Source organism: Lissotriton vulgaris, chromosome 7 (genome assembly GCF_964263255.1).
Source record: "Lissotriton vulgaris chromosome 7, aLisVul1.2, whole genome shotgun sequence".
NCBI lineage: Eukaryota > Metazoa > Chordata > Amphibia > Caudata > Salamandridae > Lissotriton > Lissotriton vulgaris.
The window spans coordinates 1,729,607,021-1,729,622,272 of NC_141695.1; the positions used below are offsets into that span (position 1 = coordinate 1,729,607,021).

Genomic DNA, 15,252 nt, shown 5'->3' on the forward strand with positions numbered 1-15,252 from the left:
ATAGGTGGGGAGTGTATTTCCAAACATTCTGGAGTGCTCCAGGATATATGTAACCATCTAACCCATATAGAAAATAAAGTAAAGAGTCCCTACTGTGGCACTGGCCTCAATTGCACCATAGTGCGACACTAATTGACGAGTATCGTGATCTGGCAGAGAGGTAGACAATGTTTGTGCAAATCGATATTTTTGACCTGATATTCTATCTCTGTACCAATCTTGAAATGAGCATATTTCAAGGTCATGCAAAGTCCCTTTCTGGAAACTCATGGCGTCAGTTTGGCACTCTAAGAAGAAGTTCAAAATGGACATCTTTTGCCCAGTACTGAATTCCACTGTCCAGCTGCTGCTCTTTATGCCTGGCACATTAGGCACCTTGCAGAACATGCCTCCAAACTTGGCTTTGTGGATGCAAACCACGTGTTGAGAGCAGCATCTAGTAAGATGTTCTTCGCATACATGTAACATATATGTAACACCTGCACACTCTCTAACACACTACCCCATAATGCCTCCTCCGGCTGTACTGGTCTCCCAGTTGAATAATTTTAGAAAGAGAAACATGTTGCCTCTGTCAATTCTATAAGCCGAGAGTTGAAAGGGACAAGGCCCCCATGCAGCACAAATGTGGTGATCATTGCAAGTAGTTGACAAACTACCTGAAAACTGTATTCAGATTTTGATGCAATGAATTATCCATAAATCCCAAAGTGCTGTATTACTCAATGAGCTTGACTTACCTTTCTTCTTTTACCATGTCCTCCATTACTTACCAACCCACCATGCACACCTCCTCATCTTTCATTTGCGCATGTCGCTGGCTTGAAGTCTCACCTGTCCAGTGAAGGGTAGTCCAGGAATATAATAACTGTTCACTTCTTGAAAGCTCGCTCTTGCAGCCACATACGATATTGGTAAAGTCCAGACTGCTTCTGCCATGATGCCTGGAGGAGGTGAAATAGCAACATGAGATTGAAGGGTATTGTAAATAAGATAGTCCTTAGAGACCAGATGATGAGTAGATATATTCATTAGATTTATTGATAAGATAATAACATCAATATCCATAGGAAGATGGTAAGTCCATATGATGCCCCACCAGGAGCAGCCTCTGTCCTGCTCAGCCTGCACACTCCAACTGACACTCCACAGCTCACCAAGCACCCAACACTCCATGACATCATCATACATCCAACATTCTAGACATCCTCAGGCACACCAACACTCAAACTGGCTGAGCAGTAGAGAAGAGAGACATAGGCAAGGGGAAATGCAGCAGTAGATTATAACAAAGGGCAACCTCAAGTGATAAACAATAGCATTTTTTACTAAAAGACCTCAGACCTGCTGAGGCATTCAAAGTTACATTAGTCCACTCTAAAAAAAGAGTTAAGTAGACAGAGAGGGACTTTATGTACTTCCTGCCGACAATGAAACATCGAATTCTTTTTTACAATTAACATATTAATTCCCAAGTGGAAGTATTCAGAGCAGTGCTGTGTCCTATGTTTGTGTTTATCCTTCTGGTGGGGATTTCTTAACTCATTCTGCACTTCTGCTTTTATACAGGAGACCAAAAACTGATTGGATTGTTTACAATGCCATTGGTAGTTGGGTGAGAGGGTCGAGTTCTATGTAGTTGAGGCAAGCCCGCCATCTTGGGTTTTGATTGCATGGAACTGTGGGATAATGTTGCTGCTGCGAAGAATGTTCACAGGAAAAAAAAGCATCACACTGCTCAAAATTCTGGGAAAGAGAAACTTTTGAATAGTATAGGGATTGACTATGCCTGAGCACCAGTGAATGACTGGCTTACCCTAGTGGCACTCCATAGAGAAAGTATAGCTAGAACTCAAAAAGAGAGGTGCTCCACTGTGGAACACCTGCCTTTTGAGTGGATACCACTTGGTGCTGCTCGGTCTTGTATTTCTTATCTTGAAACAAAAAAAAAGAAGTTTTGAGTGGGGTTAATGCATAGTTACACATGAAACTTGATTTTGTTATTTTATTTATGATTTTCTAAGCAATGCTATCATAAATGAGTTTTATCAATTAGTTCACAATATTCTCCACTACCTTAGAGTTGAAACTCACAGACCACTACAGCTAAAATGTATGCTTATATGTTTAGCATGAGGGATATGTGTTCTTCGGTTCAGTTGTCAATTGTAAAAGGTGAAGATGTGAGTTTTAAACCTAGTTTCCATTCCTTTACCACAAAGCTCTAGGGCGAATGTCTTTACCCCCCCCCCTTGTGCATTAGTTCCCCCCCACCAAATGTGGGAAGCACTTGGAAACTTGCCAATCCCAGTAGTCAGCCCTACATCTGAAAATATAGACCTAGATGTCATGGCACTCAACGGTGCTCCCTTCTGATCAGGGGTTGAGGAAAGAGATGTTCCTCCTTTTGTATCCTCATGTTCAGTGTATCAATCTTAGTTGCTGCGCTACTTCTGGTATACTGCGGGGTTCTAGTTTCGATTGCCTCTTACAATGTTGAGTGAACCTTAGTTTCCAATATGTCTGCTTCATCCATGCCTTACGACTCTTGGCTTACATGGAGCACTTTTTACTATATGGCGAACCCTCCTCAAACTCAAGCAAATTACAGAGTCAGAGAGGGGGAGGTTGTGCTTTTCAACAGATGTGTTGCCTATTTATTTCAGCTACCAGGAGCCATGTGCATCATGTAAGTCTTTCCAGGTCTTGTTCGTCATTTAGTATCGGCTGTAGTGCTCAGTGTATACAACACATGGTTGTATGCCTCTTGTCTGATTTCCTGCCTGAGCTCCTACGTGCTTTCATTATTATCAAATTCTCTTACTTTGATGATTATTCTTTGATGTGCTGTAACCCGCTTACACCATGAGCCAATATTCGGTATCCTCCTAGGTCCTTCCGGTTACTTGTTTATTATCTCACACATCGTTAGAGCCTCAGTCCCCTGGTAAGCCTCTATCTCTTTGCCTGGCAATGGTTCCAGCATTATCTCTCTGTCTCTATCTTTGTACACATATCCTGGGCTTTCCATCAGTTCTCTGCAATTATCAAGTATAAGGAAATTATACAGAAGACCTGCTGCTTTGAACACCTGCTGTTCTGTCTGTCTGTCTTTCTACCTCAGCTCATGGGCTTGCTCTTCGGCACTGCCTACCTGTTCCATCCTCGGTCAGGGTCGCCTTTGCTTTCGGAGATGCGCCGAAGACCCATAAGCCAGGGCTACTGACGGGTATATCCATTGTGGTGGAGAAGCACCCATCCCGCTCCAGCTGGAAGGCAATGGTAAAGAGTCAAGGAGAGAGTATGCAAGGAGCGGGAGAATCTTCACCTACAGTCTTACTTCATTCAATCCTATAGGTACAAATGCAGCACATTGTAAGTTTATTTCCCCTGATCTCTGAATGAGGGAACTCACAGACAGGGCCAGACTGGGAGAATATACCTCATTATCCCTCATTCTTTTACACCGCAAGGAATCACAACGCGGTTGTTACAACGACCTCGTTGTGATTCCGCATACCCTTACTCCGAAAGTTGGAACAATGACTTGCGGAGGGGGGGGCGCTGGAAGTTGGATTACTATAATTTATTATTCAAACTCCAGTCAGTGCAGACACTAGGGAAGGTGTTGGATTTTAAATCCAACACCTCCCCCCCTCCGCAAGTCGTTGTTCCGACTTGCGGAGTAATAGTATGCGGCATCACAACGCGGTTGTTATAACGACCGCGTTGTGATTACATGCGTGGTAAAAGATTCGTTGTAAATGACCAACACCGGACTGGGAACCACAACAGGCCCTGGCAAACTGCTCGGCCACCGCCCCTCCCCTCCCCACTCGGGGTCTGAAGGTGCCGCCGAGCTCTTTGCCGGGGCCGGTTTTCGGCCGATTTTTGTACAGGGTCGATTTTGCAGCGCCCCTGTAACAAAAACGGCCCCCAGTCGGACCCTGCTCACAGAGCTATTAAACAAACTCAAAATACCCAGCATGGTCTAAGGAGGGAGGGGAGGGGTGGAGAGTGAGCTAGTTCTTTGGTCAAACCGTATTATCACAGTTAACCAAAGGAGAGAGTAAGGGAATTAATTCACAAACGTGAACGGAGAGTACTCCTGATCCCCTGGGTATCAGTAATAAACAAAACAAGAAAGGAGTACCATCAGAGATAGCTTGGATAAAGCGGTCTGAATGGAATGAATGAAAAAAAGAAGAGAGTCCTTCCTTTTTTAAGAAACCCCTCACTCACCGACCTAGTCGGTGACATGCTTCATCATCGGGGTAACCGTATTATCTACAGGGGGTACAACAGCAACACAACATTTTGCACCTGATCAAAGAAGTCAGTTTTCAAAATCAATCTAGTGGAGCTCAGGTCTGCCTTTGCAGGGCTGCTTTGTAAAGGTATTTCAGCTCTTTGTGAAGTGGGCTATGTATGGTTGCATATGTAACATGCCAATTAATCACAATGATTGCCTGCAGGCTGAACATAGAATAGACTATTAAAGTCACATAGATCAATTAACCCCTCCCATGCTCGTGACGGAACCGTTCAGTCAAAAGCCTCGGGTGGGCTATGCTGGTGACGGAACGGTTCCGTCACGGCCCGCTCGCCGCGCCTGCGCGGCGCAAATTCCGCGCCTGCGCTGGGCGTTCTAAAGAGCGGGCGGGACGTGACGGAACCGTTCTGTCACAAGCACAGCTCACTCGAGGCTCGTGACGGAGCGGTTCCGTCATGAGCACGGGAGCGCCGCGCGGCCCCACCTCCCCCTAAGCGCTGCGGCAGAATAGCCGCCGCAGCGAATGGGTTAAACCCTCTTACTTTTGCTGTGTTTCCACTCCTTGCTGAGACAACACTAAAAGCGACTGCCCATATTTATCATTTTTTTACACAGCGCAATGCAGCAAGCCACCTTGCTGCGCTACCCTGCGTGAAAGGTAAGGAAGGCCCCTCATTTAACATTATACAGTGCATTGCTGTCCTTTCCTAACACTGGCACACCTTGGCTGCCTGGCGCCAACTCAGAGACCTGTGCGTCATGGTGCAAGGGTTCCTGCTTTGTAGACAGGATTGCTTTTGTGCAGGAATAAACACAATCATCAGAGAGGCAATTTCCTCCTGCTATGTGTGCCGCAGAAAGAGGAAAAAACAAGGAGAATTAAAGATATTTCTCCTTGTTAGACCTCACCTGGGGAGGCGTAGCTTTTTAACACACATTTACAGGTCTACCACTAATGGTGAATCTAGGAAATCCGCCAAAATCCATGGGGGTCTGCACAGCCGGAAACGTGGTGTTCCAGATTAGGGGATGCCCGAAGAAGTGGGATAAAATGTGGGGCAAATTGACACAATACAGAGCACTTTGAGATAACTATAGGAGTAATAGTGGTGGGGGGAGATGGGGAGATGGGAGGGATCATTGTATACTGCAACACATTGAACTGTACCAAAGAATGATTTTATTGCTAGATTTCGGCACTGTGATATAACAAATCCATTTTAAGCTGGATACCCTTCAGAAATGGTATGATACATATCCTTAATGGATGTACTGCCAGGTCCTTTGTAATAAAAAAGGCTTTTAAAAAAACCAAAATCCATGGGTGGACTCCCACGCTCCACCCATGCAACGCCTCCCTGGGGTAATATGAGGCAATGAGTTGCGCCTTACGTGGCACAAGAGTGATGCAAAACCTTGATTCTTAGAGAGCAGCAACTGTGACAAGTGGTGTGTATGCATACAACACGCTGGAATTAAACACACTGCACAGAAAACTAAAGTGAAAACGAACAGAAAGGAATAATCAATAGTGGTAGGCAAAGTGAATAGGACATTTTGATGTCTAAACAGCTCCTCTGTTAGAACTAGCCTCTCTCTCGTTTTCAAATAATTGTACAAATATGACTTATGCAACATCATATTTCTTATAAAGGTTACTCCTTTTAATTTACAAATGCGTTGTGTACAGGTGAATGTGCAGGTGTGTGTGTGTTTGTGAATATATACTAATATAATAAAGAGAGAGCCCAAACCTTTGAGGCGGGTAATCTCAGGAACCACAGCACCAATCACAACACCCAATACAGCGTTGAAAAGGGCAGTTGTAGCAGAAGGACATAGGCTATGCAGACGCCCACCATATACATTTAAAAGGTAAAAGAATCGTGCCAGCAAAGTAGTCCCTTGTGGGCGTGTCTGCGTTGTGCTGTGGGCGTGTGCTGGGGGCGTGACAAACGCTGGGGGTGTGTGGTACGTTCCGCCCTTCATGCCATGTCTCATATAGTGTGCTAATCCCACCCTGCTCCCTTTAAATACTCCTGCACCCCATAATCATAACCCAACCTCATGCCTTAAAATACCCCAACACCCTTAAACACTAACCCATCTTAACCCTATAAAAATCCCCCTGTACCCCAAAACCCAAACCTAGCCCTGAACCCTATAAATACCCCTGTACCTCAAACCCAAACCTACCCCTGAACCCTAAAAATACCCCTATACCCCAAAACCGAAACCTAGCCCTGAACCCTAAAAATACCCCTGTACCCCAAAACTCATACCTATCCCTAAACCCTAAAACTACCCTTGTACCCCATAACCCAAAACTATATCTGAACCCTTAAAATACCCAAACACCCGAAAAGATATACCTTAGTACCCCAAAACATATACCCCTATACCAATACTTACCTTATCTAAACATTAAAAAAAAACATGCTTTTACCATTCATGCATTTACAACGAATTTCATTGTAAATGTATGCGTGGTAAAAGCACATAAAATGTAATGCCATGCGTTATAATTGCATTGCGGAGTCATGGTACTTTTGTAATGAAAGTATGCGGAGTGATGGTGTGCGGAAAGAAAGTTACGGAATAATGGGTGTTTACCCTCCCCCGGTAAGTACATTGGTGGCACGGCGGCCCACATCTCCAGCAACATACTCATATTTTTTCACCACCCATTTGAAAAATGCACAGGTCTCTCTCATTGATGGCCAGCACCGACACACACTTTTAGACACACCTCCCACCACAAGTTCTAGAATTGCGAACTTTAGAGCTGGGGAGCTACGTTCGAATCTCGGCATCGGCTCAACATCCTGAGATTCCAGGCAAATCGCTTTGTCTCCCCGTGCCTACCACAAATGAATGTGTTCTTCTGTAATGTAAATTGTGCTCATGCCATGTTGTCGAGTTCGATCTATATAATATTGCAAGGAAAAATAAAGTAGGGAAACTCGAGTTCACACACTACTGAACATGCACTCTTAAGTGCATCAGCAGTGCACTGTGAAACGGAGCGTTTCACAGGCCTGTCACAGATAAGAAATGCTATCAAAACGAAATCCTACAAAACAATATACTACTGCCCGGCAGCAATTCATACCCGGACAACGTCGGGACGGGCTGCTAGTATATATATATATATTCACTAAACAACAAAGGTTAATATGGAGTTATATGTAGGTCTATTAATAGTGGGAAAAATAATGTTTTTAAACAAAAAAATCTGAAATTCACCAGTTTTACTTCACTAACTTAAGTATAACTTGCATTGCCATAGTTTTCATATATCATCAGTGATGTACTATGTGATATCTTAATCAGTGCATCATAGTGGTGCAAGTTAAACTTAGGACAGTTCGGTATAACTGGTGAATTCCCATGTTTTTAAAACTGTAGTGTTTTTATTACTAGAAGATCATTGTATAACCCCACTTTAACCACTGTCTTTTCAGTGAATTACTAAGACTTTTTTTATGCAAGTTAAAATCTTATTACCTCACTTGCATATAACTCCAATTTAATCTCTGTTTTGTTCAGTGATTTCTACATAAAGTAAGATCTTATTATAATACTTCTGTGGCCGACAGTCGTTTGGTTGACCACAGAGTCTGGCTGTGGCCAGGTCCTGCAGCAAAGAACCCCCGGGCGGACTCCCGTGATGACCCCAATCTTTTTTAGTCCCTAGGGAGGGTACCTCTAGGGGGTCACGGTATCCCTACCATGCCCCCTAATATTTTTAACTTTTTGGGGGGGACTCGGGGACCAAGCACCAAAGCCCTGTAATGGCGGCCACAACATTTCTCTGCAAGTTGTGGCCAGCCAATCACAGCTCTGAGTCACGTGGGTCTATACAATCAGAATATTTTGCTGTTTTTGTAACACAAGACTCCAGCGGGAGTCCAACGGTGCTGGACAGTGCTATATTTTTACCCTTAATTTCTCTAAGCTGCTTAGCAGGTTTACACCAAATCACAAAAGACACACTTTCTGAGTAAAGTTCTAGCTTTCTGCCAAATGTGGTGTCATTCTGTTCAGCTGTAAATTCCTATGTAAATTGCTTTGGGGAAAAGTGTTTTGGGACCCCGAATCCCCTCCCCCCTATTTTCTCTGCCCCCACTTGATGGATCACCCGAACACTTGAATAAACTTTTCTTTGGAACATTTCGGTGAAACAGCACTAAAGTTATTAGCAAAACAAACAAATCTCTTCCCACAGAAACTCTACCTTACGTATAACTCACACGGTGTAGTTCTAGTTAGATCAGAGTTTCCATAGGAAGTGTATTTTTTGTTTTGCAAATAACTTCAGGGCTTTATAATGAATTTGCAGTAAATTTTCCCCCCAAAAAACATTAATCTTCCTCAGCTCCTTGAAAGTTTCACACTGATCCTTCATGCAAGAGCAAAAAAAAAGGGAGTGGGCAAGGCCCAAACATTTGACTTGCCATGCTAATTCCCACAGGAAATATTGTTTCTGGATATGGCTGACCAGAATTAACCCGTTTACTGTGGCCGTTATTTCGGCGCAGTGCGGGCGTTCTAGAGAGTGGGCGGGGCCGCGTCGGCCGTTGAACGTTCGCAGCACCAGCCAGGTAGTGCTCCGAGCGTTCAGCGTCCGACGGCAGCACTGATAGGGTTAAATCATATTTGTCACATAGTCAGAACTTTACACAGAAAGCGTGTTTTTTCAGGTTGGCGCAAGTCAAGACCTTCTGATTTTACTAAAATAATATGGATAGTATACTTACTTAAATGGGCTTTCAGCCAGCTCTTTTCAACCATTGGTCTGTTATTGCATCATTCACATGTTGCTTCCATCTGCTACGGCATACAGCATGGAGCAATTGGTCAGCCTTATTCAGCCACCGTCTGGCTTCACTTTGAGTGGCTGCATTTTGTCCTTTCACAAGGAGCGCCTCCTCACAGAAGGTAGTTCCTTTCAGTGTCAGAGTTTTTGTTTTTAGTTTATTATTACTTTAGTGTTGCCTCTGTGTATAGAGCCTGCTGTAATAGCAGGACACTTTCTACAAGAGTTGAACAGAGGGCACATTCCAGCTTTATCAGTTACTGTCTCCTGCTAATGCTGTTGTAAATTGCTTTTAAAGTGGCATTTGTTTATCTGACTACATGTAGAACTGCACTCCAGTCTGTCATGCCTGCATCTATTTTAATCGAGGGCTACAACTATACTTGTAAACCACCTCAGTCCGCATGCCCTGCTTTTCTGGATTTCTAGTCTGCTTTCAGTGCTCTAGTGAGGAGTGCTTATGGAGACATTCAACTATTATATAACTGATTGAAGCTGTGCCTTTCATTCCAATTTCCTTATCTATCTATCTATCTATCTATCTATCTATCTATCTATCTATCTATCTATCTATCTATCTATCTATCTATCTATCTATCTATCTATCTATCTATCCATCTATCTATCTATCTATCTATCTATCTATCTATCTATCTATCTATCTATCTATCTATCTATCTATCTATCTATCTCTCTATCTATCTATCGCCCTCACTCTATCTATCTATCTATCTCTCTATCTATCTATCGCCCTCACTCTATCTATCTATCTATCTATCTATCTATCTATCTATCTATCTATCTATCTATCTATCTATCTATCTATCTATCTATCTAGCTATCTATCGCCCTCACTCTATCTATCTATCTATCTATCTATCTATCTATCTATCTATCTATCTATCTATCTATCTATCTATCTATCTATCTATCTATCTATCTATCTATCTATCTATCTATCTATCTATCTATCTCTCTATCTCCCTCACTCTATCTATCTATCTATCTCTCTATCTATCTATCGCCCTCACTCTATCTATCTATCTATCTATCTATCTATCTATCTATCTATCTATCTATCTATCTATCTATCTATCTATCTATCTATCTAGCTATCTATCGCCCTCACTCTATCTATCTATCTATCTATCTATCTATCTATCTATCTATCTATCTATCTATCTATCTATCTATCTATCTATCGCCCTCACTCTATCTATCTATCTATCTATCTATCTATCTATCTATCTATCTATCTATCTATCTATCTATCTATCTATCTATATATCTATCGTCCTCTATCTATCTATCTATCTATCTATCTATCTATCTATCTATCTATCTATCTATCTATCTATCTATCTATCTATCTATCTATCTATCTATCTATCTATCTATCTATATATCTATATATCTATATATCTATCGCCCTCTATCTATCTATCCATCTATATATCTATCATCTGTCTATTATCTGTCTGTCTAGCTGTCTTTGCAAGACTCTCACCCTATATGTCTTTGCAAGCCTCCATAGTTTTAAAACCCTCTCTATTTGTAATAAAGATTTACAAAACCATTACAATAAAAGCATTAGCAAAGGCAGGAGGTTGGCAGCCAGCATCCATCAGAATTTTAGGTCTGGTGATAGGCAAGACTGTCTGATTTCACAAAAAATGTGTATAAAATATTTGAGTTTCAGCTAGACTTCATCCATCAGTCTGTGGGTGTGTCATTCATATTTTGCTTCCGCCACACTGTGATTGGGTGTAAATTCACTCAACCATTTTTGAGAAATTATCATTGAAAGAGTGGCTCAGGTTCGGTATGAAGAGGTTAAAAAGTTAGGTATATTTAGACTGTTTGTGACCAGATATGCTCAATTTAAAGTGGTATACTAAATCCTGATTAGCTGCCCAAAACATAAAGAATATGTTGTGGCAGCCATTAGAAGACTTGGGGACATTGTACTTGCGTTCTGAAAATGATTTAAATAAATAAAAGGGCCGGGGTGAGCACAGGGGGCGTGCCAGGGAGTCCCAAAGGAGCCCTTTTAATTGGGGGCCACAACATGGACCACATGCTGAGACAGCCATTACAGGGCTCTGAGACGTGGCCTTCATTCGAATGCCTTGTAGTGTGAGAGTCGATTTTCTGTGAATAAAGAGCATTACGAACTGAGCTTACTCTAACATTTGGTTGTTTTTACACCGTCCTGCATCTTGCCTCAACATCACCATAAATCACGTGATGACAACAGCTGATTCTCATTCTAAATAAAGTAAGTCTAGTGTTTACTTAACCCCTTCCATACGGCCGCGATTCTGAGCCTGTGCGGCAAAATCGCGAGTGGGCGGGTTTATGACGGTCCCCAGCCGTCATCAGCACATGAGCGCCGTAGTGCATGACGGCTGGGGGCCGTCATCAGCATGCATGGGGTTAAGTAAGCTGACAGTGTTCTCAAAGAAGTTTCTCATTGTGCTGAATCAAGGACAGTTCCCACTGTCCCATGCTTATGTTAAAACAATACACTAGCTTAACTGTACCGCCAAGACTGTGAGAATGGTTGAATCTCAATGTATTACTATCCTGTGAGAATCCTCAAATGTATTCTGTAGAAAAAAATGTATTCTAACTTTTTCCCCATTGGTGCAAACCCTGAGAATCATGTATTCCCACAAAATACATGAAAGCCTTTGCTCAAAGCCCTATAAAAGCCTGTGGACTTTTGTAACTAGAGAGACCCCTTTGCCACTCTGCAGCCAATGTAGCTCCCTTAGCAAAGAGATGAGACCACTTCTTTATGGAAGCTTGGATCACCTCATCTGTGCAGCCAAACACACAGGGCCATCCACAAAAAATGGCCTATATTGGTTGACTTGCATCCTTTATTACGGTCATAGACAATAAAAGTATCAAAACACAGTTCAGATAAATATTCAATTGTCAATTTTTTTATTTTAAAACAATACAATCAAAAATCATAAACTAAACCAGTAGTAACACTGATTTAAAAACAATACTATCATACAATCTAGTTTCCAAGCAAAAAAAAATATTAAGGGCCTCGTTATGATGGTGGGGGACTTGAGTTCGCCCACCATTGTTGCGGGCACTGGAAATGCCCGCCAGTAAGGCGGCGATCCCGCAACCCCTGATTACGATGTGACCGCCACCTGTGGGGTTCGCATCGCCCATACTTTGCATTGTGGCAGGGATGCATTCAGCAACCCCTGCCACAATGCAAACACGAGGCACTTGCTCATCCCTGCACTAAGTGGCAGGCACCATGCTGTGCCTGGCACATAGTGCAGGGATATGTAGGTGTCCCCCAGTGCACTTGTCCAAGGCCCAGGGATGAAGGGGGGCCCACTACGAGCCCCTGAATCAGTCTCTGCCTTGCTTTTCGCAGCGCGTTGCAAGCCACGAAAAGACTGGCGGAAAGGGATATCGTAATGCCATGTTCGACTTTGTTTTCGTTCCACAAGGAGGTCGACCGCCTTGCGAAACTGTGGCGGGCGGTCTTGGCGACCGCCACTCTGCCGCATTCGATTCCCCTGCCATCATAATATGGCGGGGGAAAATAGCCATTCGATGGCAGAGGGACTTCCAATGCACGGCTGGCGGTGGCAGACCCTCCGCCATCATAATGGCCCCCTAAGTGTTTACTGTCAGTGAGTAGGCTAACACTACAGTTGGAGTGGAAAGAGATAAATAATGATACGGATAGGCCAGATGCTCTCAAGGTATTTAGCAATTGAGAACCCTACAACTAGAGACGTTTCAACTCTACATATTCTCAGATCTAGCCTATAGCATCTGATATCTAGGGAGCAATAAAAAGGACTATCCAGCGACTATGCTGTTTAACATATTTCGGGCACAAAAATAATAGATGATCTATTGTTTCATCAGCTCTTCTACATACCGGGGATCATTTGTTGTCCTGGTGGTTATCTTTACAAATTTGCTGTGACTGTGGCTAGTGGCAAAATCCCCAGGCTAAACTTGATATATTGTGCTTTAGCAAAAAAGGGAATACATTTAATTCAGATAATTCTCAAAAGACAGGAATGGTTTGATTTCAATAAAGAATTATGTTAGCGTCTGCCTGATGTAGCAGTACAAACTTCTCCTGTTTCCAGAAGATGGCCATCAGCTTTTTCATAGCATTTAGGGAAATAGTGTGCAGGACCTGCCAGTACTCTTGCGGACCTAACAAAAAACATGTCTGTTTTACAAAGTTCAACCATGGAGCCTCCGCCCACCCTGGGTCCTGGCTAGAACATCCCTTTGTACCTTTCTACACCAGGCCAACTCTGGGGTCGACCAGACTCGAAACGAATACAATATTTGTCTCAGACAAATTAATTGGGCTATAAACCGAATCCCTAGGTCATGCGTAAAAACCTGAAGGGGAGCTTTGGGGGATTTTAAGCATCCCACCTTAGAAAATTATTCTCTGTAACTTCTAGGACATCCAAATTACTGTGACCCCACGCTTCTGCACCATAGGTAGCAGCATCCATAGCTTGAGCCCTCCAAACCTCTAGCATAAGGGAAATTGGTTAAAGGCTGTCCCATCAAATATGGCACCCCTTCACTGGAGCAGTAGCCTCTGTGTGGAAGTCTCCAACACCTGAATTTGGGAAACTAACCTCAATATGCACCTTCAGAACACACCTGACACCCCCCTCTTCAAACAATTCCAAACGTATACTTTTCTCCAATAGCTGCTTCTGTACCATTGAGTACACAAACTTAAAATTCCAATGTTCTATTTTCCAAGCCAAAAAGGTACTCCTGCTCATTAGTGAATTGTAGAGTTATGCTTTGCAATGTAGCATTATACTCCAACACCCACCATCATACACCAACATGTACCAGAATATTGGAGACTAAATAATGCCTTGCAAAAATATTGTTTTGTAAATATTGTTTAGAAAATACTGCTGACTTTTGTTCAATGGCCTATTAGTTCATAGGTTGTTTAGAAAATTGTCATTTCATTTGCAAAGGTCACTGCAGAATTTGCAACCATTTTTTGAGAACCTGATTTTCATACTTTTGGCCCATTTGTCCTTCCCGTATCCCTCGCCATTTGTTCACAACTCCATGAGATAGGCCTCTAATTTTTGTCTCTTTCTAGCATGTTCTTCTAAACACAAAGGGGATAATTTGAAGTGCCCTGTAAATCTGATCTTCCAGGTAACTGGAGTTACCTGCCTTGCTGCAATTATGAGATCAGCAGCAGAATCCCAAACCACCGCTAAGCACTGGGCTGCAAACAACCTCATGGCATCTTGGAAATCAGGAGGAGATAAACTTAAAGAGGATCTGTACATAAATCATACTAATTCCATCAAACGGCAAATAGGAAAGGGAAGAAGAGAAGGCGCTTCTGGCCAGACGGCATTCCTCCAGTTCTCTAAAAACAAGAGCCAAAGCTTTGGGCAGAAGCGCTGGAACCTCTATTTGGAGAAATAAGGGAGCTGAACATCATGCCATCCTCTTGGAGAGGTTCAATAATCTCACCAATACACAAATCTGGAGATAAGTCTAAACCACAAAATTACTGTCTAGTGGCCCTAATAGATAACAGGGCTAAATTATTTGCTGGAACACTACTAGAGGAGCTCCAGGCATGGGCCAAAGAAAAATCTGCAATCCCATTACACCAGACTGGATTCGCGAAATCATTTGGGACAACTACAAACATACGCGGCATGGCAATGCTTATGGATAAGGCAGAATCTGCAAGGAGGCCCTTTTATTTATGCTTCATCAATTATAAGGCTGCCTTCGACCATGTCAACCGCAAGAGACTCTGGCTTGAACTGCAAAGCTGGGGGCTGCCACAGTCCCTACTAAATCTGCTGATAAATCTGCACACTGACAAATGGGTACAGATAAAGCTGATATATATCACAAAATTTCCCTCACTGACCAACAACTCTTACTTTAAAGATATACCAGTGACAAGAAATAATTATCTCAGGTTTTTAATTTTTAGCATAGCATCTTTTTTAAAATATAAAAATACTTTTTTTCATTTTATCGATTCATTTTATATACATTACAAAACAGATTTCATCATACGTGCATATAATCCTTGGTACATTTCTTTTATAACCATGATTATTTCGAAAAAATACACAACATA

The 15,252-nt window shown here is 42.6% G+C and overlaps 1 protein-coding gene across 1 annotated transcript in view; it reads right to left on the reverse strand.

Moving 5' to 3' along the window:
• The window catches only part of LOC147706478 (alpha-2-macroglobulin-like protein 1), a 384,979-nt gene that overhangs the window by 272,227 nt on the left and 97,500 nt on the right, over window positions 1-15,252 (reverse strand). The window contains exons 9-10 of the mRNA XM_086929616.1: window positions 3,155-3,269; window positions 835-944 (exon numbers count right to left, since the gene is read on the reverse strand). Of these exons, the coding sequence (XP_086785742.1) occupies window positions 835-944; window positions 3,155-3,269 (225 nt within the window). The remainder of the gene's footprint in view (window positions 1-834; window positions 945-3,154; window positions 3,270-15,252) is intronic.